This window comes from Dreissena polymorpha, chromosome 16 (genome assembly GCF_020536995.1).
Source record: "Dreissena polymorpha isolate Duluth1 chromosome 16, UMN_Dpol_1.0, whole genome shotgun sequence".
Classification (NCBI taxonomy): Eukaryota; Metazoa; Mollusca; class Bivalvia; order Myida; family Dreissenidae; genus Dreissena; species Dreissena polymorpha.
Window position 1 is genome coordinate 6,874,727 of NC_068370.1, and position 23,662 is coordinate 6,898,388.

Genomic DNA, 23,662 nt, shown 5'->3' on the forward strand with positions numbered 1-23,662 from the left:
CGATAAGTCGCTCGAATTTTATTTTTAAAAATCACGAAAAATCCAATTTAGGTAACGAATCTCGGACTCACTTTACACTTTTCTTAACAGAAAAAACACCTATGTACGAAACGTAGATCATAACGTATGGTTGACAAAGTTAATCGTGGCGATATCTTTCAAGTTGATAGTATGTACTACAACCATTATTGAGATATTGTCTTGTAATTCTTTTGTAAGAAAATATAACTGTTTAACCTGTCTTCTTGTGGTAATTTTGTTAAGCAGAAAAAATATGTTGTATTATCTACATATTGTTATGAGCTATTATTGGTTACTTTGTTATAAATAATTGAAGGATGTTGATTGTTTTCATGGTATTTTCTTGCTCAAAACACTTAGGTAAATAAAAAAATAGCAGCAATACTATAAAAGGCGCGAAAGCTATTGTCTATTGATGAAAAGCAAACAAACACACAAAAACAACTTGTTAACCGGTAAATAAATAAAAGTAAATAATAACATATGCATGCCATTGCTGCTTTTGCGTCCAAAGGACTTTTTATTATCATATGTATCGAAGTTTCAATGTTGGCAACACGCGCGAATAATATTTAAAAACTGTTAATAAAGAGCTTTTATGCAGCGTTAAAATAATACTATTTTTTTTCTTTAAGATAGTTTCATTGAGTACACGTATAAATGTTGTTTCACTAGTCAGTGTCACACGTGCCGAGCCCATTTCGCGCGTGTATTACTTCACTAATTGGTATGACACCATGTAGTTAACGTAATTCGTATCACGTTTTATTTCATGATAAAACACATCCTCTTTAATTGGCATACAGGATTATGATCTAATATTTGATTGGTCAATGAAAAGCTTGACAATATCTTGTTGGTCAGCATCAAAACACTTGATATTTAAAAAAAAACACTTGATATTTACCTTTTAAAACCCTGACAAGACAACAAGCGATGCCCAGCTCAACTTTAAATCTCTGATAACGCATGCGCGTCGTGGTATTTGAGAGCGGGTAATAAAACGGTCGATGTCAATATATGCAAAGACACGCCGCTGCTTAAATGGTTAGTTCGATATCTTTTGATAGTGCCCATAAATTTCAAGTGAATATTTAATTGCTACTCTGCCATTGTTTTGATATTGTAATCTCTTATCGACGGGGATTTCGGGCGCGGAGTGAATATTGCGGATTTCATTAGAACTGTGATTAGAGTTCGGCCTATGGAATTTAAACATCAGAAACAAAAGGTAAGAGTTTAAACTTATTTAGTGTTTCTGTTCGAATATAAATGATTCGTTCATCCATTTTCACAGTTTTAATTTATTTGAATATTGAATGGAACATGTACGTATGTAATATGATGCGATTTGATTAATATAGTAACATGCAATAAATGAACACGAAACGATTTTCAAATACCTTCACGTTGAATGAAGTCTCCACCGCTCACGTTTATTTCAGTTTTAATTAGTTCTACATTATGCTTTAAGGTATTATGCGTATGATTGTAATACACGCTTCTTTTTTTTCTTACATATCACGCTACCAGCAAAGCAGTCGATTAAACCGAAATAAAATATGTGGACAGACAGTTTAATATAGTTCAACCGTATACCATGTTGCTAATATTCAAGTGATAAATAGTTAATGTTCAACACCCATGTATTCATCGAAATGCATTTTTCTATATAAATTTGTTCTTTTTTATATATAATTATCTCGTTTGAATATTCAATAAATTGTATTTGGTATTTTATGTTAACAGTGATACGCAGTCTTTAATTTGCTTTGAAACATTTCAAATAAATATAAAAATATAGTTATTAATCATAAGTTAAAAACCTTCGATGAATGACACGTGACGCTTAGACTTATTATTTTCACATCTTTACAATGTCTTTCATTCTTAATTCGATTTTCTACATACCTCAAACATGAATATTTAAGGCGAGCACATAGTTGATAACGTCAGACATGCGAATTACAACATACTGATAAACAAATTAAATAAGTGGGATATTGATTGGTTATAAGGATAACACAGATGTCGCGAGGCACGTAGTTATTACAAAAGCAGAAAATGTGCACCTCTCGAGTTCACGTGTTTGTTCGATAGATCCTGACAGAAAGAACAAACGAGCATGTGAGTAAAATGTCATCCCAGATTAGCCTGTGCAGTTTGCACAGGCTAATCAGGGAAGACACTTTCCGACTTAACTTGATTTTCGGTAAGAAGGGTCTTGCTTGAACCTAAAAATTCCATAAAAGCGTAAAGTGTCGTCCCTGATTAGCCTGTGCGGACTTCACAGGCTAATATGCGACGCCACTTTTCGCACATGCATTAAGTCCAGTTTTCTCAGAACGCGGCTCAAATGTTCTTAAACTTATTTTAATGTACCGGTAAGCTGTTTTCAGTCACTTTTAAAAATAATGGTGGTGTGTTAGATTGAAATCGGGTTTTCAGCCTGGTAGATACAAGTACCGTAACCAACTGTCACTGCAGCCACGCTCACACTCGATGTCAGGACAGAGCCTTCAATTGGACAAAAAAAATGGTTGTTCGAAAATCTGCGTTTCTGTAATTTTAACGAGCGAAATATTAAATTTTTAACCTGTATTATAAACAATGTTTTTTCGTGTTTACAACATTATTTCAAGACCGCTTCATCAAAAGAAAGTATGGAACGAAATAATCGTGTAGTAAACTCTAGAGGTGTTACATAAGTGTGTGTGTATGCATAAATTACTCGTCTAGAACCCTTTTCCATATGACACGTTTGAATAAGGTACGAGTAGACCACGGTACGAGTTGACTACAGTGCAAGTTGACCAAAATAAATTCGAGTTGACGAAGGTACGATTTGATTTAGGTACGAGTTGACTGTAAACCGACATGAGAGTATCATAGGGACGATTATGTTTCGTATTTCATTACAAATAATAAGGAAATCCCAAAAACTCTGGTATCATATGAAGATGTGATTGCAAAAACATGTCTTATATATTTACATTGGAATTCGACGAGCGGAAACCGCAAGGGAAGTTATTTTTCTTGCTACACACTTTATTTTTTATTAATTAAACTTGATCTTTTGACCGTCCTTAATTGCACATTTCAGTGATTCGCGTACTAATTTCACATATGCATGCTTATTTCGAGGATAAATTCGGGATTCGGTTCTTTCCGGTCATTTATCGGCAATAAAGCACGCATTGACACGCGTATCGTATTTTCTTATTGTTTAGTGAAATGTATTCAAATGTTCGCTTCCCATATTAAGTTTAATTTGTTTAAATGACTAGTAAAACTGCAATAGATCAAAGAAGTGCCTTGAATATAATGTAGCTTTCGCGAAATTAATTCATGATGTATCCGTCTATTTTCATTTAGTCTTTAACGTATAGTCTTAAATGTTCAACAATAAATATGGAGTATTTGTAAGCAAATACATGCATCACGGTTAATCTTTGTTTATAAGTTATTTTTATGCTTGTTAATACAATAGGTGGTAAAAAAACGATGGGCTAATCTTTTTGTCTTTTAATTTCTGTTAATGGACACGTTTTACCTTATATATTCATGAGCCTCGAATTTCCCACTGCAAAATATCATTGAAGTCCCAGGATGGAGACTTCACATACATACTGGTTCGAAATAAACCGTTACATACGTGTATTTTTATCTTAGTTTTTAACCATGTAATTATAAAAAATAAATAGCTAGTTTGCTCATACCATTTGCAATATAATAACTTTGTTTGACATCGTTAACGGCTATTATTTGTATTAGATGTTTTTCTGTGTTTTTTTGGTCAAATGTTTTATTCGCTGTCTAATTACTTAAAATGTGAATAATTAGTATTTTGCATTTATAATTTAGTATTTCAGTTGTCAAACGTTTGTAACTTCTTTAATTGCCAATTGAGCTCGTCCAGCTGGACATTGTTGTGCCCTGCGTAAAATGTTACTATGGCCACCGTGAGCTATGCGAGGGATTCTATCGCTTTGATGATAAAGATAATTGTCATCGATTTCTAGACGACCCGTATCGTAATCTGCATTACACAATAGCATCGGATAATTGGTATTGTTCTTGACAAGACCTATTTGTGCCGTTGGAATTTGTCTGACAGATAACTTCAGAAAGATTATAATCTGCCGGATAAAAAGTGTCACATTTAAAAAAAGAAAAAAAATGCAACTTGCGCGAACGCTTCCCTATTTTTTGTCTTATCCGTCTTAACGATCACATGTACGACTTAATATAGTCGTAAGGAAGGTGGTTAGCGTGTGGCTGTTATATTAATTAGTGAAAACATCATTTTGAATGATAAATTATCAAAGTATACCGAAAAATCAACTTTTCTGAAAAAAAATCCTTATCAAATAAAACACCATATTGAATGATAAATAATCAATTTATACTGAAAAATCAACTTTTCTGAAAAAACAATTCATTATCAATTACATATATTTGATTAGGAAATATTTGTTTTCACAAAAGTTGATTTTTCGTTATGATTATAATAAATATGATTATTTATCATTCAAAATGATGTTTCCACTTATTAATATAACAGCCACACGCTAACCACATGTGGTTAGGAATGCAACATTGTACAGCCTTCTAGTATTTTCTTTGGCTTACTATAAACAATTTATCTTGTGCACAACACTTTCAGGTATTACAGATTAAGAAACATATGTATAGACTTCACAATTTTAACAATTCTTTTCCAGACCATGTTACGGGGCCTCGTTTTCCCAGTGGCCTTGATTATGATTTTCTGTAGTCACGTGACGTCGCTATTGTGTGACCAGGGATGTGTGATGGATCCGTGTAGCAGTACAGACGAAATCTTAATAAATGTTTCAGATAACACAACAGCTGGTTAGTATAAAAACATGTATTAATACTTTTTTTTTCATAGTTTTAATATGCTGCTCTCCGATCAATCAGTAGACTTAGACCAAAATATGTTGTAAAACGACTTACGTATCAATAAACAACGCAAGAAAGCTTTTGTAACGAACTTATGTGCCAGCAGAATCTAGTTCTTGTTGCATAATAGTTATATATCGGCTAATAAACTATTATGGTTTCCTTCTGGTGTCTGGCATTCTAATCTACCTAGTATAACATCCTTACGGCTTTAGTCTTACGCACCTGCGTTCCAGAACATTATTTACTGGTCGATACACAACGCTAGATCGTTATTCATTTGAGTTTCGTACTAGGAAAACCGAGCTTAATACATGTGCGTAAAGTTTCGTCCCTGGTAAGAATGTGCAGTACGCACAGGCTATTCAGGGATGACACTTTATACTTAGACAGATTTGTTGTTTAGAAGAGACTTCTCTCAAATTCAAAAATCCCATAAAAGCGCAAAGTGTCTTCCCTGATTGGCTTATGCTGACTGCACAGGCTAATCTGAGACTGCACTTTACGCACATGCACACAGCCCCGTTTTCATATAGCGCGGCTCAGTCTTTAGTACCATTCAGATACTCAACCATTTTTCTGCATGTTATTAAAGATGGTTTTATGTTAATTGCTGCCGACATCTTTCCGACTTAATTGCTTAATTAATACGATTATCATATCAGTATGTATTAGTCTAACTCGATTTATGGTATTATAAATGGTTGATATTTCTTTATATGTGTAAGCTTATATAAATATCGCATAAATGTTTCGATTAAGGAAAACTTCCTATAAGAAATACGAAATCAAAGGATGCCTAATGATGCTGGGTCTTTATTTAAACATCTCAAACGTCTTTGCTTGGTTAGGACAGTTTATGTGTCAATTAGGCTACACCATTAACCGTTTTCTCTAAAATCAAATATACATGTTATTTATCTTTTTGGAATATTCATGATTATCTATTTAGAAAAGTTGTTAACATTGATTTTGCGGCAAAACATTTATTGCATATATCCCCTTCCATGCCTTCAAATATAATATCTTTTATCGAATAACTTATCGTCTGTCTTTAATTCCTAAAACCAAATACGATTTGTTTAAAAATCCCTTATGTATAATAAATAATTATAATATTTAATATGATAAAAATATATAATGGTAATTCACGAAGTGTTTTCTTTTATTGCAAGGTTCAGCTATTGCGACTTTCACGCCGTCTTGGGTAAACGTCACGTTCGAGAAGCCTTGCTTATTATTTAACACGACTGACGTGGCAAACGAATCGAAGATTGTGTTGAATATTGACCTGAAAAAGCCATGCTTCGTAAGTAGCTTCATCACGATCATTGAAAGTAGCGCATAGCTGAAGGGTTCATTTTCTTTTTTCGTGGCGTCTTTCTTAAGCATACATTTGCGTTTCTTGAACTTACGCTCCTTTCACTGGAGGCTCATTAACTGGTTAACGTCTTCAAGAGGATATGGGCTTTTGTCGAAATAGGAAATTTAAGAACGCTGAAACAGCATTGAACCTTTAAAAACTGCTAATCGCAGCCAACCTTGTGCAATATTAAAAAATGAGCCTGTCATTAACATACGAGTACATAATAAATTTGTTTTAATATAACCGGTCTTATATACTATGTAATGCTTATGCATGTTTATAATCAATTTTCGGTAACTTCTACAGGGGTCGACAAAATGTGTTGTTTCGGCCTCTGCTAACGTTAGCGAAATATTTCTGTTAATTTTTGTGCAGGTGTCGCCCCAACAGTGTACTATGCAGTGCCAGAATCTGCAACGCCGATCAAACATGGTAAGCAAATATTCACGTGAATCTTTTACAGAAATATTTATTTGTATTTGTACAAATTTAACCTTATAAAATGTGACTGCGACGCACATAACATACGTTTTCAGGTTTAATAAAATACGAGTGGTGATAAAAAAAATCACGGAAAGGTTCTGTTTTTACATGTGATTATACGAGGAAACAGAAGTATTATATGGCAAATTATATATATATTTTGTTATTTGCTGTTGGAATCACTTGACACTGTTACTGTTATTTTCTGAAAGAAATGAAGTGTTTTTGCTCACTGAGATTTAATGTAATGTACATGTTTTTGAAGGCGGTAATTAGAAGGTACAACTATAATTTTGTACTTTGAAGGTTGAACGCTCTGTAAAACTGCTTGTGTACGCTATCAACACGGACGCCCCTAAGTTTAGGAATTCGACATACACGATTTCAGTCCCAGAGGTAAGTTCGCCGCTAATTGTAATGAATAAATTCATAATGTTCATAGTTAAACACTTTTTTATATATGTTATTCGAGTGTAACCTGCAGGCGAAAAGCATGAGTTAATAACATTTTTTGTTGTTTATTCACATTATTGTATTTGTGCCATTTTGGTACTTCTTTGGCATTCTTTGGAGTGCCGTACTCCATATTTATAGCGTGCATAACCGATAAAGGTAAGTGTTCATAATATTTTCTATACCAAGGCAATTTATTTTTGAGTATCAAATTATTAATGTTCGGACTTAATAATATTTCCACCACTATTATTATATTTTCAGAATACGACCATTAATTCAACAATCGTTGATTTTGGAAAAGAACCGCTTGTCCCCATAGATGAAGACTGCACCAACCAATCATTCCTCTTTCGTCGAGGACAGGTACAATGACTTAGCTTCAAATTGGTTTCAAACAAGAAAATAACAGCCTTATATGGAATGGTAACATTTTGTGAGGCTTTGGCTCTAACAGTACTCGTTGATTTGCATTTTAAATGTATGACACAGTTTGCATGTCAAAGGCATATTTGAACGTGTTGAAGCTATTTTAAAACTTAATGCGAACAATCACAACATTTTATATTCATGGAGATACTTTCATGACATATTTGAGAAAAGGGTTTAGTAAACATTATGACGCGTTCTGGAATAAAAAGCCGGACTTAATGCACGTGCGTGCAGTCCGCACAGGCTTACTAGGGACAACACTTTCCGCTAGTATGGTATGATTCTTGTAAAGGAAGTATTTTCTTAAACGGTCTGCTCAGGCGGATCTGGGACGACACTTTACGCACATGCATCAAGTCCTCTTTCCCAGAACGAGGCTCAATAGAACACACCATTAATAATAACCGTAAGACACTTGTCAGCCATTTAACGGTTTCGTTAAGCCTCAAATAAACTATACACATTGTGTATTTGCAGGGCGGAGGTAATCAGCTGTCAATCATCCCATCAGGCATCGTTCGTAATAGTCAGCCGCTGGATTACGAACAGACACGCACACACAGACTATCTGTAGTGGCCACATCGGTATGTATTCAGGTCATAAAATATGCATATCGAGTTAAAATAATACAATCTGTAATTAGTGGCGCGACTTAAGATTAAAAGTGTGATCTAACGTAGATAAAATAGTAGAATACATCACAAAAACAGCTGATACTATATTACATAAACAATGTATATAGCGATTCCATCGGTCAAAACAAAGAAAGCTTTAAAAAAAGTCATCAAAACCTTAACACGCGTTTAACTATCAGTGGAGACCATGACACAGCGAACGAAATTTGTTGAGAACATGATGGTGTTTTTTATACTTATTGTGGCTTATAGTGTCAGAAGTCCATACTGGCTTTGCATAGTTAATGCTCTCACACGAGCCGCAGTATATAAAACACAACTTTTCACTTTGTATCTTCGTTAAGTTTGCAATTAATAATATGTGTCGCGTTCTGAGAAAACTGGGCTTAATGCATGTGCGTAAAGTGTCGTCCCAGATTAGCCCGTGTAGTCCGCACAGGCTAATCAGGGACGACACTTTCCGCTTTTATGTTATTTGTAGTTTCAAGGAAGTCCCTCCTTACCGAAAATCAAGTTTAGGCACAGGCTAATCTGGGATGACACTTTACGCACATGCATAATGTGGAGTTTTCTCAAAACGCGACACCTATGTTAACTAATGTAATTTTATTCCGGTATTTAAGGGTAATGATCCCGAAACAGCCACAACGGAGCTTATCGTAGAAGTCATCGACGTGGATGACAATACGCCTACCTTTGATAACACTGAGTATATCATCAATGTCACAGAAGAGGTACCCATTTTTTTTGTCGTAGCAGTATGCATAACTTTTTCATCGCAATACTGAATTCGATATAAGAACGGATGTCGGTACTAGAAAAATGATGCTAAAACACAAATATGTAGGAAAAATAAAATTCCAGGCCAAGTTTCATGAGTGTTCCTAAGGAAAGTGACTATTGGTCTCAAACGACAAACCGTAATTCAAGCTTTAACAATTGCATTTGATTGTGCGCAAAATATTTTTTGTTTTATACACATATATATGTTGCAGTTGCATCGACATTTCCCTTTTCCCTTCAGAGTACAACCGGATGGATGACCTCATTTCCGCCGATTCATTGCTATGACCAGGACCTAGGAGTCAATGCTACAGTGGTGTATGCATTTAAAGGTATGCTGTTGATGAAGACTTTCGCGTTGACAATTTCAATCGACTCTTGGTATAAATTGTACAAATGTTTAATTACTGCGACTACAGTTTATTCAATTTGAAACTTTTCATTAATAAAATATTAGAACAATAACAAACAAACAAAATTCAAAAGACGAATATTTGACTAGATCGGCATTACAATAACAAACCCGTCTGGGTTTTTTGCAATATGTTGCTTCGTTGTGTTTCAGATTCTCGTAACATCAGTGCTCATCTTGAGATGGACTCGCGGACTGGCCGAATTCGAATCCACACTGCAATTGATCGAGAAACAGACCCTGCTCTAAGACTAGATCTTTTGGTAAATTTATTTTATGTATAGTTGACACAGTTTTCAGGCGCACCTTATATGCGTCCTGACATTTTTGCATGCTTGTACAATGTATATGTTTTACCGAGAATAATTGTTATTATTTCACAATCGCAGATCGTTTAGTGTTTTCGAGTCAACATATTTTGCCTTAAAATCTCCAACTAATCAGGCAAATACCGTCCTTAAATCTCCAACTTAACAGGCAAATACCGTCCTTAAAATCTCCAACTAAACAGGCAAATACCGTCCTTAAATCTCCAACTAAACAGGCAAATACCGTCCTTAAATCTCCAACTTAACAGGCAAATACCGTCCTTAAATCTCCAACTAAACAGGCAAAAACCGTCCTTAAATCTCCAACTAAACAGGCAAATACCGTCCTTAAATCTCCAACTAAACAGGCAAAAACCGTCCTTAAATCTCCAACTAAACAGTCAAATACCGTCCTTAAATCTCCAACTAAACAGGCAAATACCGTCGTTAAATCTCCAACTAAAGGCAAGCAAATACCGTCATGATAACAAGTGCTTAAAGTTGTACGTTTTAACCATCAGTAAGATTGTCGGTGCTATAATTAAAAAAATAATTTGCAATGTTGCCTCAAGTATGCACACACGTTCGTACATATTGCATATTCGTGCATATTGCGTATTGTATTTTTTAAGTGTTACCAAGAAGATGACGTTAAAAAGACAGCAGCAGCCGTGTTAATTGTCACAGTTTTAGACGTCAATGACTGTGCCGCTGAGTTCCAGCCGACTCTCTACAACGTGTCCTTGCCTGAACATAGCCTGGGATATGTGACCAGAGTCCGCGCTACTGATTGCGACTTAGTGCGTTAATTGATTATTTCTCGAAATAAATATACATATTTTTATTATTATTAAGGGTTTTTCCTTTATTTATTTGATATTGGTGTTATAAAATCTGTGTTATCTTCTCAGTTTAATCACATAAAATGAACACGTGTTATTAGAAAATGTAAAAAAAGAATATCATAATTGTGTAACTACTTTAAAGATACATGTATTTGTGGAGTAACATTAATCATGGAAACTTAATGGATTTAATGCTTGTGTCGCTCTTGCAGGGTCCAAATGCCGAGATTTGCTACAAGATTGTTAGCAATACGACAGGGTTTTCCGTGGGTGACACAGGCGTTCTCAGTGTAGATGTCAGGTCGGCGATGGACAGAGAAACGAACGGATTTATTGTCATACTGGTAAGTTGGTATTAACTAATGCTTGTTATATTTACCGATTATTTAATATTCCAATCATAGTTGTGGAACTATTAATGTTTACTGCAGTGAGTCCAAATATTCAAATCAACACGAACTAAAAATGAACACTCATTTGACAATAGCACGTGGTCCGTTTTCGTCATTATATACAGATTATCGCGGTTGTGTTGTCCTTTAACATATGTGAGATTCTAAAACATTCCATCTACGGCGTTGTAGATAGCCGGCGAGTACCGAGTAGGGAACAGGTCATCAAACACTGCCACAGTGGTCATCACTCTGCTTGACATCAATGACAGAACACCGCAATTCGAAGAATCCGGGTACCTGTTCGAGGCAACATACACGTCGCCCAATGCGTTCATTGGAACTGTACGTGTTCCTTTCCTAAGTATACCTGTATACTTTTCACGAAGAAAATATCATAATCATAAGTTTTAAAACGTCGGATAGTTAAATATAATTAGAGTATAACAATATAAAATATAACAATTAAAGCCTTCCATATTGTTTGGATATACATGCAATATATTCTGATCTGTTTTTACTATGCATGTACTAATTATTTACTATGGAAACTTCATGCATTGTTTCATTAAACAAGTGTAAAAAAAGCCAATTCTATATTTTGTAATGTTAAAACTTGAAGTATTTCAGACATTGATATGACATTAAAATAGGGCCCTTATAATTGACCTTATGACTTGAATACTAGTCTATTGGAAACGCAGAAAAAAATAAACGATATACATTGGAATTCTTTTCAAGCTGTCCGCAACAGACGGTGATCAGAACGGGACCGGCAACGCTAACATCAGCTATTTCATCGATGAGTCGCTGTCGCTAGGGAATGTTCCTTTCACGGTGGATGAGCGGACAGGAAACATCACTGTACGGGGCACGGTAGAATATAAGGGCAGTTACAGGTTTATTGCCAAGGCTTGTGATAACCCGGCAGACCAAACTGACAGGTGAATATTACTTTTTACCTCCTTAATATCAGCCATATGTATGGACAAATTAAAGATTAGTAGATATCGTGCAGCACTGACTGTATTAAGTATTTAACGTATGACTGAATTATTAATATTTCATATTTATTTATAACTTTTATTCCTTTGTGTTTTATTTGAAATAATATATCGTTACATCTCGACGTATCTTCATAAGACATTTCAAAGCAAAGCTAGCTGTCGACATACTTTAACATTAAACCACGAGCATACCGTCTTCACACAACATGACGCCTTGTTAGCATCGATGACATGATAACTTTTAAAGGGTTTCGAAAAAAATTCGGCACGTTTCAATTAAAGCTGCCTTTCAAATATATTTTAGCCGCGCTCTGTGAAAACGGGGTTGAATGCACGTGCGTAAAGTGTCGTCCCTGATTAGCATGTGCAGTCCTAAACTTGATTTTTGCTATGAAGCGACTTTCTTTAAACGGAAAATATTGAAAAAGCGGAAAGTGTCGTCTATGGTTAGCCTGTGCAGAGTGCACAGGCTCATCTAGGACGACACTTTACACACATGCATTAACACACTTCTCTCAGAGCACGACCCATTTATTTCAGGCGCTGCAGTCTGGTACCAGTATCAGTGATTTTTGACTGGAACGCGACCTTCTCCTATCTGAAAGTCAACATGAAAGTACCGGAGAATGTGCCGATTGGAACTTTAATTGATGCTATTCCGGTACTGATATATTTTGTTGATACATTGTATACATACACTGCATATGATCATGTTGAAATCTTTAAATCTATCTTCAAGTGGCATTAGAGTAATCATTGAAAATACAGTAAGCCCGTTTTCAACAAGATTTAAAGACTTCTAAACGTTCCATATCTTGTATTGGTTTTCATGCGTTTATGAAAAGTCTTTAAAATCCATTTGTATTTAATAGACACACGCACTTAATTAACAATTATACATTTTAATATCTACATCCGATACAAAAATCTATTACCTAATTACATATACAATATATAATTACATAAAGATTGTTGTGTTTTTTTTCCAGTTAAAAGGCAACTCTTACGCTTGTTTAACGACGGGATTTGCTGTTGATAACCGCAGGTTTGTAGACAATAAATGGATGGTGTATTTCAAGAACTGGTTAACTGGTTAGAACCAGTCGTTATATATAAAATGAAAATGTACTTTGAACATGCACATTATTATAAATTAGCTCTCCTTTCGTTTACTTTATTAAGCCCTGATACATTACTACAGCCTAAATGAATGTTTTAAGCATACTTTATATACCAACTTGCGTGCATTTACTCTCAAATAACAAGTAAGATACTACTTAGTATATTAAGCTTTATTCTATTGTACTTTTGTGTTCCCAGCCATATGCTGATGTCGACGATGCCGTTAGACAGAGAACAGCAAGAAACGCACCAAGTGGACGTTTTAGTTTTGCTGGACTCACAGGTTCGTCAACGTTTTCTAATGTAATCGTTCTTATAGCATACTATTTTGCATTTGAAATATTATATGAAATAAATCATTAGTTTTTGGTTCCATGCTTCATATTTTTATTTGGTATACATGTACAAGGATTTTGAAATTCGTTCCGAGTAAAGGTTATCGACACTAAGGTTCGTTCCGAGTAGAGGTTATCGACACTAAGCCAATATCTTTTATAGTCATGTTACTGCATAGGAACATAACTTTAAAGTGCTGAATAACAAATGTATTCGCGTTTCTATGCAGGTTTTAGCCAATGTTACGGTCAACCTGACCGTACTGGATGTGAATGACAATGTGCCAGTGTTTGAGGAAGCCCAGTACTTCATTAATCTGCCGTTTGGTGGAGGATCCGACTTTCATCTTCCTACTTTAAATGTAAGGCGATGTCTTCGCCCCTCGCTCTATGAAAATTTACGGCATGTGCGTAAAGTGTCGATCATTTACGCCAAAAATGGATTTTCGCCAAAAAGAGAATACTTTAAACGAAAAATACAATAGGAGAGGAAAGTATCGTCCCTGATTTTCATGTGCGTACTGCACAGTCTGATCTGGGACAACACTTGACGCACATGCTTAAACCCCGTTTTCCTAGAGCGATGCTCATTTGAGTGAATATTCAATGGTGTTTTATATCATTCTTAACTCTTTCACACTAATTGGATTATCATTAGAAGGAGCGTGATTTAAACATTTCGAATGGCAATATTTACTGAAAACACAGTATCATCCGACAATAAATTGTAAGAATTACAAATCATGGCACACTATACGTACACGTATTGTTTTGTTACGATCAAGTATATCTATTAAGAATGCATTGCATTAATTGTTTTGCTTATTTGCAAATAAATAAATATATATATATACTTACTAGTACATGTATATATCATAAAAACTAAAAAGCTCATTAAAAAACTGAAAGGACAAAGACAAATAAAATTATCCGATTTAGCATGCCGGTAAACGAATAGTTTTCGTAGCGTTTAGAGACATTGCTGTTTTTTTTCAGGCTACAGATGCGGACAAGGGAGTTAACAGCAACATTACATACAGCTTACGCAATGGGTAAGACTACTTACAGGATTGTGTACTTTTGAATTTCTCGAAATACTTATTATACGGTTGTCATAATTTAATTGTTGATGGGAAATTTATGTACAGTACTTGCTGAAAGAATGCGTATCATGCACGTGTCGTATATACCTGTATAATTTTTCTCATTTTCGATTGTTTTAATTTGATGAACGTACTCTTTATGTCCAAACCAATCATTCATCCGCAACGACATATGAGCCGCGACATGAGTCGTTTGCTCTTTATGGCCAGCGTATCTACAGATCAGCCTGTGCATTCGCTGGTCATGAGCTACCGTGTCCGCTCATGAGCCCACTAAGCCCTGCGTGACAGCGGGACGAACAGTCTGGCGGGGAGATTCGCTGGCTTCATGTGGCAAAAGACCAATTTTCGCATTACGCTGCGCATATACCTGTAGCATGGCATTTTTAAAAATAGTTATGAGTTTAAAATATTTATAATGTTATAAAATAATAGTTGACTGCATGTAATGTGTTCGTTAACAATATTTTCCTACTTTTTACTTTTTGGTTTTGTTCAACAGAGACACTGACATGTTCACTATTGACCAAATGCGCGGCAAGCTCAAAACAGGGCCAGGCTGGACGAACGCGACCATCAGTATCTTTTCACTGTACCGCTTTGAGGTCTTTGCTACGGACATGGGGCAACCCGCATTGTCCTCTTCTGTGCCTGTCGTGGTAAGACCTTGTGATGTTTTTTTGAATTGATTATCACAACCGTTTGTCTGTATCTTAATGTAAATAATTACGGTGGACTTGAAGGACAGTGAATACTATACATGATTTTCCATCCTCCTCAAACACATTTTAGAAAACGACTTCGATCAAACTAACATTTTGATACAATCGTAGATTACCGTCATTAGGTTTTTTTAGTGATAAGTGCTTTGTGTGATATTTTTTTCTTGTATATGAAAGGCAATAAGTCAATTGCCTTAATTTAAAGACGGATGGAGTAAAACACTTCTTATGTGATGTCTCTCGATTTCCCATTTTCACAACAGTCCTTCATATTTTAGTTTTCATTTCTGCGCACACACGAAGACGGCACTGTAGAAATACCAGTTCCTATAGATAAGGAAACGTTCAGACGACAGTCTGCAAAACTCCAAAGGTATTATCTTAACTCATCTCTCCTTTCTTGTTTTTTACTATTAGTAATGCGTTGCAAATTCTTGAATATGTGTAAGTAATATTATAGATCAAGGGTTGAACACCAGCTGAAATCAACTCTAGTATTAATTTGAATAACCATAATTACTAATAAAAGGTTTGATGTATTGTATTTTTGAGGCTTCTTGTGAGTAATTGTTCATCGAATGGCATTGTAGAATTTGTAGTATGTTATTGGTTATGTTCATTTGTATTATACCTGTAAAAATTAAGTAGTGTTTCTTGTTTCAAGTTCAATGGCGCGTTTACTCCAAGTTGAAAATGTGCAAATGACGCACCTAGAAGAGAGAAAAGACCGCACGGGAATTCTAATGTAAGTTAAATGGACCAACTTTTTTTTCCAATTATGCCCTGCAATCAATTTTGTAATTTAGCAAATGATATAAGTATTCTCATTTATGGAAATGAAAAATAATGTAATGTTTAAACAAAATCAAAGTCTGGTTTGGGAATTGATTACAGCTGTACCGAAATATGTTATTTACAAAAACCGGTTAAAAAGGCCTAACTAAGAGGACAAATTAGCCGCGAACATGAGTCTTATGTTATATGCGGCCAAAGTATCTCCATATACTCACTCATCCTGTCCGCTAATAAGACTACGAAACCTTGCATGTCTTTATATCGGACAAGGAACCTCCATACCTGTCTTTGCGGTAAAACAAGCTGGTCTGGAGATGGCTACATATCGCATAAGACCCATTTTCGTATAACGCGTCTCAAATTATGTGTCCACATTTTTTGTCGGCGCAGTTTTTCTAAAGAACGAGTACCGGCATACATTCAATTGTGTTATCGGTGCATCTGATTTACTGAACCAATCATGCTTTACAGGTCGATAATTCAAGTTGGTGCGTTTAATTCAACTAACGCAGCGGTGCGACTCGGCGACTTACAAAGGTATATATCCAGAGTTCTCATTCTAAGAAGAGCTATAAAGATCTCTGACTTATATAATATAACATGATATGGGTTTCGTATTTTTGGTGTGCACGTCAAATCAGAAAGCAGTTCTGTGTTGTGTACATGCCATTTCTTTTTGACTCGTCCTCTTTAAACTTTACTTGTTAAGTGACATATTATTTGCAAGTGCGCTTGATACCAATCTTAATAAAAAAAGATAAACGTTACACCCGTACTGTTTATTGTTCTGTGCTACATATTACGACATGCGACATATTCTTGATCAGGTCAATAACCGACAACTGGGCTCAGATTCAGGACCTTTTCCACACCTACATGTCTCTATCTTCGATAAATACCGACGCCGACGGCTCCCTATCGCCCGCGGAAATGGGCCTGATTGCAGTGGCCGGCGTTATCTTCGTCGGAGGATTAGTCGCTATAGTCATCATTTGCCGACAGTGGAACAAGTAATCAATTTATCAATCATGCCAAACATGAGTCTAACTCTTACGGAGCGTTATGTTTATACATTAAGTGTCGCCCTAGATTAGCATGTGCAGTAAACATACCATACTTACACTTTTAGGAATATTTTCGTTTATTAGTAATATAGTCTCTACTTATCAAAAATGGTATATTGGCGAAAAGTGTCGCCGCTTTTTTATCTGTTCACATTGCACACGCTATGCTGGGACGACACTTTATGCACATGCATTAATCCCGATATTCCCACAGCGTGACCCTTGAGTATTTGAGTATTTGCCGACAGTGGACAAAGTATTGATAAATATATTGGCCTTTCCAGTCCGCACAGGCTTATCAAAGACTACAGTTTTCGCCCTTATGGGATATTTCGTTTAATATGAGTATTCTGTAATCGAAAATCGTGTCTCAGCGAAAGTTTTGTCCCTGATTAGTCTGTGCGCACCACATGCTTATGTTGGATGACATTTTATGCGCAGGCATTAAGGCCGGTTTTCCCAAATTGGGGATTGCGTGTATCGTTTTAACGCAATTGTGTTTATTTACTGGCTATATGTTTGACTTCTGTTAGAAAAAAAATATTTAAGCTACGACTTGTTAATGTATATATTGTTAACAACAATGGAATGCTATTATACAGAAACGAATTTATTTATACAATATTAATGAATAAGTTTGTTATTAACAAGTTTAAATTCCTACAGATTCCTTACCTTCACTGTTTGTATGTAATTGCAGTCATATAAAGGAGCATAGGCTATACGACACTCTCAGAAGATCCAGTACTATGTACTCCACCCAGGAGTTGAGCCTAGACTTCTATCATGATATCCCGAGCGGCTACAGCACGCATAGACGCACCCAGAGCGACCAATCCGAACACAACTACGAATTTCAAAGCAGTTTTGGCCTGGGGATCATCAACAGTGGTTACGCGGTCAACGACGAGGACGCTCCGAAAACGCCGATATGGAGCACAATCAGCACGCCGAGAATTCCCCGATGGACCACCACTGACTCTTTGAAGGATGCCATGGAAAGTCTGGATGCTCTGACCTCGAGATTGAACGCCGAAGACACCATCTCGGGCGTGACCAGCATTTCACTAGAACGACGGTCTTTAAAGTCGGCAAAGAGTGAGCCGAATTCTCCCAGAGGTGGTGAAATGAACAGCAATCAAGCGCTCAAGAAAGCCCATTCGTTTTCCCCTGCGTCTGGAAATGAATTGAATAAAAAGTCACCGGACGGTATCTACGTAAACGGTTCAGTGGTGAATGAAAAGGACAGTCCTTACGAAAACGACGTTACTGCGCCAGACTACGCACATAGATGGGGTTATGTCGGATATAATGATAACATTGGCGATCTTCCTGACGAAAATACCATCACTATTGGTGATTACGTTAATACAAAAGACACGGATCATATTATCGAGGAATGTACTGCATTTTAAAATACATTGTTGTACAGTGAACAAACAGTTATCTTACACAAAATATCAAACATGTGACATTATTGGTTACTCAATAGTTGAAGGAGTTTGTACAGTTTCATAATAAGAATGTTTTTTCTGAACATACTTTTATGTGAAATATCTACAACACGTTTAATAAAATAACAAAAATGCAGTATTCTCTTTTACTTATTATATTATACATGTAAATTTATTTGGTCGAAATAACAGCGATGTGTAAGAAACGGTGATAGATTATGACGAGCATGCAATTATTACCATATAAGACGAGTCTCCAAACTAGTCCAATATGAGTTAGCCATCTGTATAAGGAAACAAATATTACACAGTAATGTAAACATAGTTGTTCAATAAACTTTGTATCCCTTATCGTTTATATTATTGCAGTGTTGTTTTCAATAATCGAGTTCAACATACATAAACACTTCAACATACGAAAACAATGAAAATCGAGGAACTGTATACAAAGAGAAATTCTTATTCATATCACACTTTTCTTCAATTACAGAACAACCATTTTGACGGTCAATGCAAATTATCGGGTGGGTTGATTAAACCGGGTTGAGGGCTAGCCAAACCTCCCACTTACCAAGAATAAAACACAAACAAACGCGCGTTTAACACAACTTGAAGGAAAAATAGGAATTCAAACAGAAAATGAAAACATGAATGTCAAAACTTGATATCGTAAATCGAATGTTAACAATTTTATTGTCATAGTGTCTTAAGTGTCGTAAATCTATCATCACGAATGTGGGATATGTTTTGAATATATAGTTTGCAAAAGAATATTGTCCATCTATAAGGTGTATTATAACTATCGAGTTAAGAATGTATCTACAGAAAATTGTCAAACAAAGTCTCGTTAGGGTGCAAGCTTTTACGTCAAACACTAACGTTGTGTGATGTTAGCTGTAAACATTATGTTTCTCAAGAATAACGAATATAATATTTAGAATGTTATTTTAAACATATTTTGGGCTAAATAACAAGGTTTATGCAAATCAGCAAATAGTTATCTTCAAAATGGTGAATTCTTCATATTTTCTTTTGGGAAAAGGTTTGCATTTCGAAAATTTTGGAATTTTCGTTTACAATCCGACCGTTTAACACAGAATATACTTCACGCCCGCATGACCGGTACGGTAAAATATTGTATGGCCATATTGCACGAATGGCGACAGCTAATTGGATGAAATACATAGGTTTATAATAAATATAAATTATATGTAAAAGTTAAATATATATTCATGATTCATGATAGTTTTATTGCATCATTTTGCATTCATAGACGAAAACACACTCCAATGGATCGAACTTCTAAGAATAAAGCATATTTTAAGCAATAATAGCATATGAATGTTATAAGTTATTTTATTAACAGTATGAGCATTTGTTGTCTTATTAAAACCTCCTTCAAAACATTTAATTGCTGACAAGTCCTTTTATTAAGACATTAAGGTGTTTATGCTATGTATAATGTATTTAATTGTTTCCTGAATTTTGTAAGTTCAAAAATGTATGTCGCTCCTATCTTGACAAAAAAAATCGACCTCAGTCTTTAGAAATAAGCGAAGTTTAACTTCAACAGCATCACCAGGAGAAATATTCCATCAGGAGAGGTCCTTCTGGGTTGAAAGCAAACTATTCCTAAGCAGCAAGACGGAAAAAACAAAAAAAGGAAACGACAAACACGTACTCAAAAAACTTATACAACCGAATAAAACTGGGATCACGCCTCCGAACAATCAATTCAAATCATGGATTGTTTAAACTTATTTTCAGGATATACAAATGCCACATTTGGCCCAGACTAATACACAAAAAATTGTGTGTACATAAAGAATAACAGGTTACTTCCTGATAGTTATGTAATATATCAGGCGAGGCTTAGAATACAATTAATGACGAAGCTTGCCGACCTGTTATTTTATTCGTGCAGATCCTGATATTTTACAAAACGATCAGGCAGTAATCTGTTTTTCAGTTTATCACACCTCCAGTGAAAAATAATCCCACGACGCTGCATTTTTTTGCGGTCATGAATATGATTTTTGGCGTGATTTGTTATTAATAACGTCATGATTATTTGCGCTTAATATTTGTAAAATTAGTTTTTTGCTTTTTATTTTGTCTTTTGTGTATAAAAAATTAACATATTGGTATCAAATTTTTGGCTTGTTGATTCTATTTTAACAAAAATGATTACTTTATAGTTGATTCAGATTAATATGAACTACCTCCAAACATTGACTGATAAAACAACTTTCTGTTGAATTGATATATAGAGAGAATAGCAGGTTACTGCCTGATCTTTTTGTAATGTATCAGGCAAGGCTTAGAATAATATTACGGCGAGGCTTGCCGAGCCGTTATTTTATTCGTGCCGACCCTGAAATATTACAAAAAGATCAGTCAGTAACCTGTTTTTCTGTTTATCATACCTCTACGTCCCTGAATTTAAACATATAATGACAAAATCGCTAAAAAGCTGAAGTTTCAGCGGGAAAGAATATGACTTTTGTCGTTTGACGTGTTAATAATGATGTCATGAGCACGCGCGCTTAATATTTGTAAAAAAATGTTTTTTGCTGTTTGTATTGCGTTTTGTGTTAACAATATATTACATCTTGGTATCGAATTGTTTGTTTTGTTGATTCTGATTCGATTTAACTAAACATGATTACTTCATAGTTGATTCCGAGCAATATGACCATCCTCCACACATGACTGATATAAGAACTTCCTGTTGACCGGACGGCGGACGACGAGCTGGCTATGACAATACCTTGGGTTTTCTCCGAAAACAGCCGAGCTAATAAATTAAGAAATACAGTTTAAGACAAAAAAGCCAATCTGAATACACGTTTTTGTTTTTCAAAATGGCTGATACAACGAAAGAAAACATAATTTAGCATATTGAAAAATAGACAGATAAGCGTTTTATTTGGTGTTTTAGACTACGTGCATTCCTTGAGGGCTGAATGTGTCGCTTCCACGACATAGTTACTCGTTCCCACGCGATAGATTTGAAGTGACCACGATTGTTTGGCATTTAATATATGGAACATAACTTGTCTTATTTTCAAGTGAAAGATTTTATAATTTGGATTTTGTTAATTGGTAAAACGTAGTATTCACATGTGGTTAGCGTGTGGCTTTGATGTTAATTAGTGAAAACATCATTTTGATTGATAAATGATCAAATTATAACAAAATCTAAACTTTTCTGAAAAAAAAATCAATATCAAATATATATATAACACGATATTCAACTCAAAATCACCCGAAAACGGGGTGCATCGCTTTGAACAGCCATAACTTCATCAATTGTGCAGCGATTTTCACGAACTCGGTCTTATTCAACGCAGAAATGAACTTTCTTTCTAGAAATGTTCATATCAATCAAGATTTTTACAAATGCTGGGTCAAATTTTAAGAAATAACACGATACACAACTCGCGTGACCTACTCGTTGTCGATCGGACTATTCAGTAATTGTTTTTCGCAGGAGTATGCATGCTCAAGTGAGTGCAATTCTACTTGTTTGAAAAAAGTGATTAGTGCATAGATTCTAATGTTTACCGATTTTCGAACAGTGGCCAGGTGGTTCGAATTCCCTTCAATTTTTGCTATCATGCGGCATTGTGGGAAGCACATACTGTTCAGAATCAATTGACCATTGGACTTCTACTGGAAAATTATGGATACACACTTTTTATATTTTACTTTCTTTACTCACAATAAACAGCAAAAATCATGGTACAATTGCGATACAATTGCGGATAGCTTTTATGACTTCTTCTCTGTGTGGATGCGGTAAAAACGTTTTCCTGTTAATGTGTGCAATATTGAAAGAATTCAGACTTCAGATCCTGTCAGCAGAACAGTTAATTTTTGCTATATATGTCGATGGATTCTTTCTGGCATATTTTACATTTGAACAATTGGGCATAGTATCTCAGTCCTCCGCTTATTTTGAATTCCTAATTACATATACTGCAACGAAAGATCCACTTATTATCCCCCTCGTATCTGCATTATCTGAAAAGACAGTAAAATAATATTTAAACGAATGTTTATATCAAAATAAGGTAAATACGTCATAAATCAATTTAAATTAATTAAAATATTATTGAAAATGGCTGATAAACATTCAATTATCTCGTGCATCATCCACCCCACAACCCATCCTCTTGAAACTAGGGAAATTTATTCAGTCGATTGGCAGATTTTTCGTACAGCATTATTATAATTCTACAGTTAGTAACGTGATTAAGAAAACACGTATATTGCACCACATGACATGCTATAAAATATATAATATTTTAGTACACATATAAACTTTATCAAAGATCGGTAGTTATTTCGCGTCAAGCCCCTTAACATAGGAAAGAGATGTTTGTCATTTGGAAGTCAGGGCCCAAAAGAGCTAAAAAGGAAGTCAGTTCCAAAAAAGGGGGACAATACCTTAGTTATCAGAGATGAAACGGCATCGGGAAAATGAAATACCCGGTAATCGTGCCTGTTGTTATATTTTACTGTACATATTCGTCAATACTGTGTATTTTAAAAGAAAATAATATTTGTACATCCAATTTCTCGAACTTCACGTAATTAGACAACATATTTGTGGACTGTTCTCCTTCAATAGCTCTTTTATTCCAACGTCTACGATTTTTAATCACAATATCGAGGGAAGCGCACACACTTAAGTGCCGAAAAGGTGTATTCATGTAAAAGAAATATAAATATAAAGTGGCTTACCGGGTGAAAATATCAGGTACTCCTTTACGAAAAACACGAAAGCGATGCCATCTTGGAAGTAAGTTTCAACTAACCTCACTTAAACCCAGTTACCTCCAGTTTACGAGTGCCCCTTTTCCCAATATCTTATAAAAATCCACCGGAGAACTGTTTTATTTTAATGTTTATTCAGATTTGAGTACTCTGTAGCTAAGTTAGATTTTCGGTACTCTGTTTAATGTTGTTACATTTATTGTCCAGTATTTTAAGACAAC

General features: G+C 35.2%; 2 protein-coding genes across 2 annotated transcripts in view; one reads left to right on the plus strand and one right to left on the minus strand.

Moving 5' to 3' along the window:
- The window catches only part of LOC127861646 (RING finger and CHY zinc finger domain-containing protein 1-like), a 473,873-nt gene that overhangs the window by 296,745 nt on the left and 153,466 nt on the right, over positions 1-23,662 (minus strand). The window lies entirely within an intron of this gene.
- On the plus strand, positions 1,033-18,796 carry LOC127861630 (cadherin-87A-like). Its single transcript, XM_052400288.1, has 25 exons — positions 1,033-1,252; positions 4,746-4,896; positions 6,123-6,256; positions 6,689-6,745; positions 7,103-7,192; positions 7,514-7,615; positions 8,159-8,266; positions 8,941-9,051; positions 9,342-9,432; positions 9,666-9,775; positions 10,453-10,620; positions 10,878-11,009; positions 11,250-11,402; positions 11,799-12,001; positions 12,605-12,725; positions 13,054-13,109; positions 13,385-13,469; positions 13,752-13,883; positions 14,518-14,573; positions 15,127-15,283; positions 15,625-15,719; positions 16,011-16,091; positions 16,613-16,678; positions 16,969-17,151; positions 17,906-18,796. Exons 1-25 carry the CDS (start codon positions 1,226-1,228, stop codon positions 18,618-18,620), a joined length of 3,384 nt encoding a protein of 1,127 aa, XP_052256248.1. The 5' UTR covers positions 1,033-1,225; the 3' UTR covers positions 18,621-18,796.

What these genes read in the sequence shown, in the direction of transcription:
- LOC127861630 (XM_052400288.1), top strand. Translation starts at nt 1,226, where the DNA reads ATGGAATTTAAACATCAGAAACAAAAG. An exon ending in ACCTGAAAAAGCCATGCTTC is followed by an intron (nt 6,257 to 6,688) that starts GTAAGTAGCTTC and finishes ATTTTTGTGCAG; the next exon opens with GTGTCGCCCCAACAGTGTAC. An exon ending in ACACGATTTCAGTCCCAGAG is followed by an intron (nt 7,193 to 7,513) that starts GTAAGTTCGCCG and finishes TTATATTTTCAG; the next exon opens with AATACGACCATTAATTCAAC.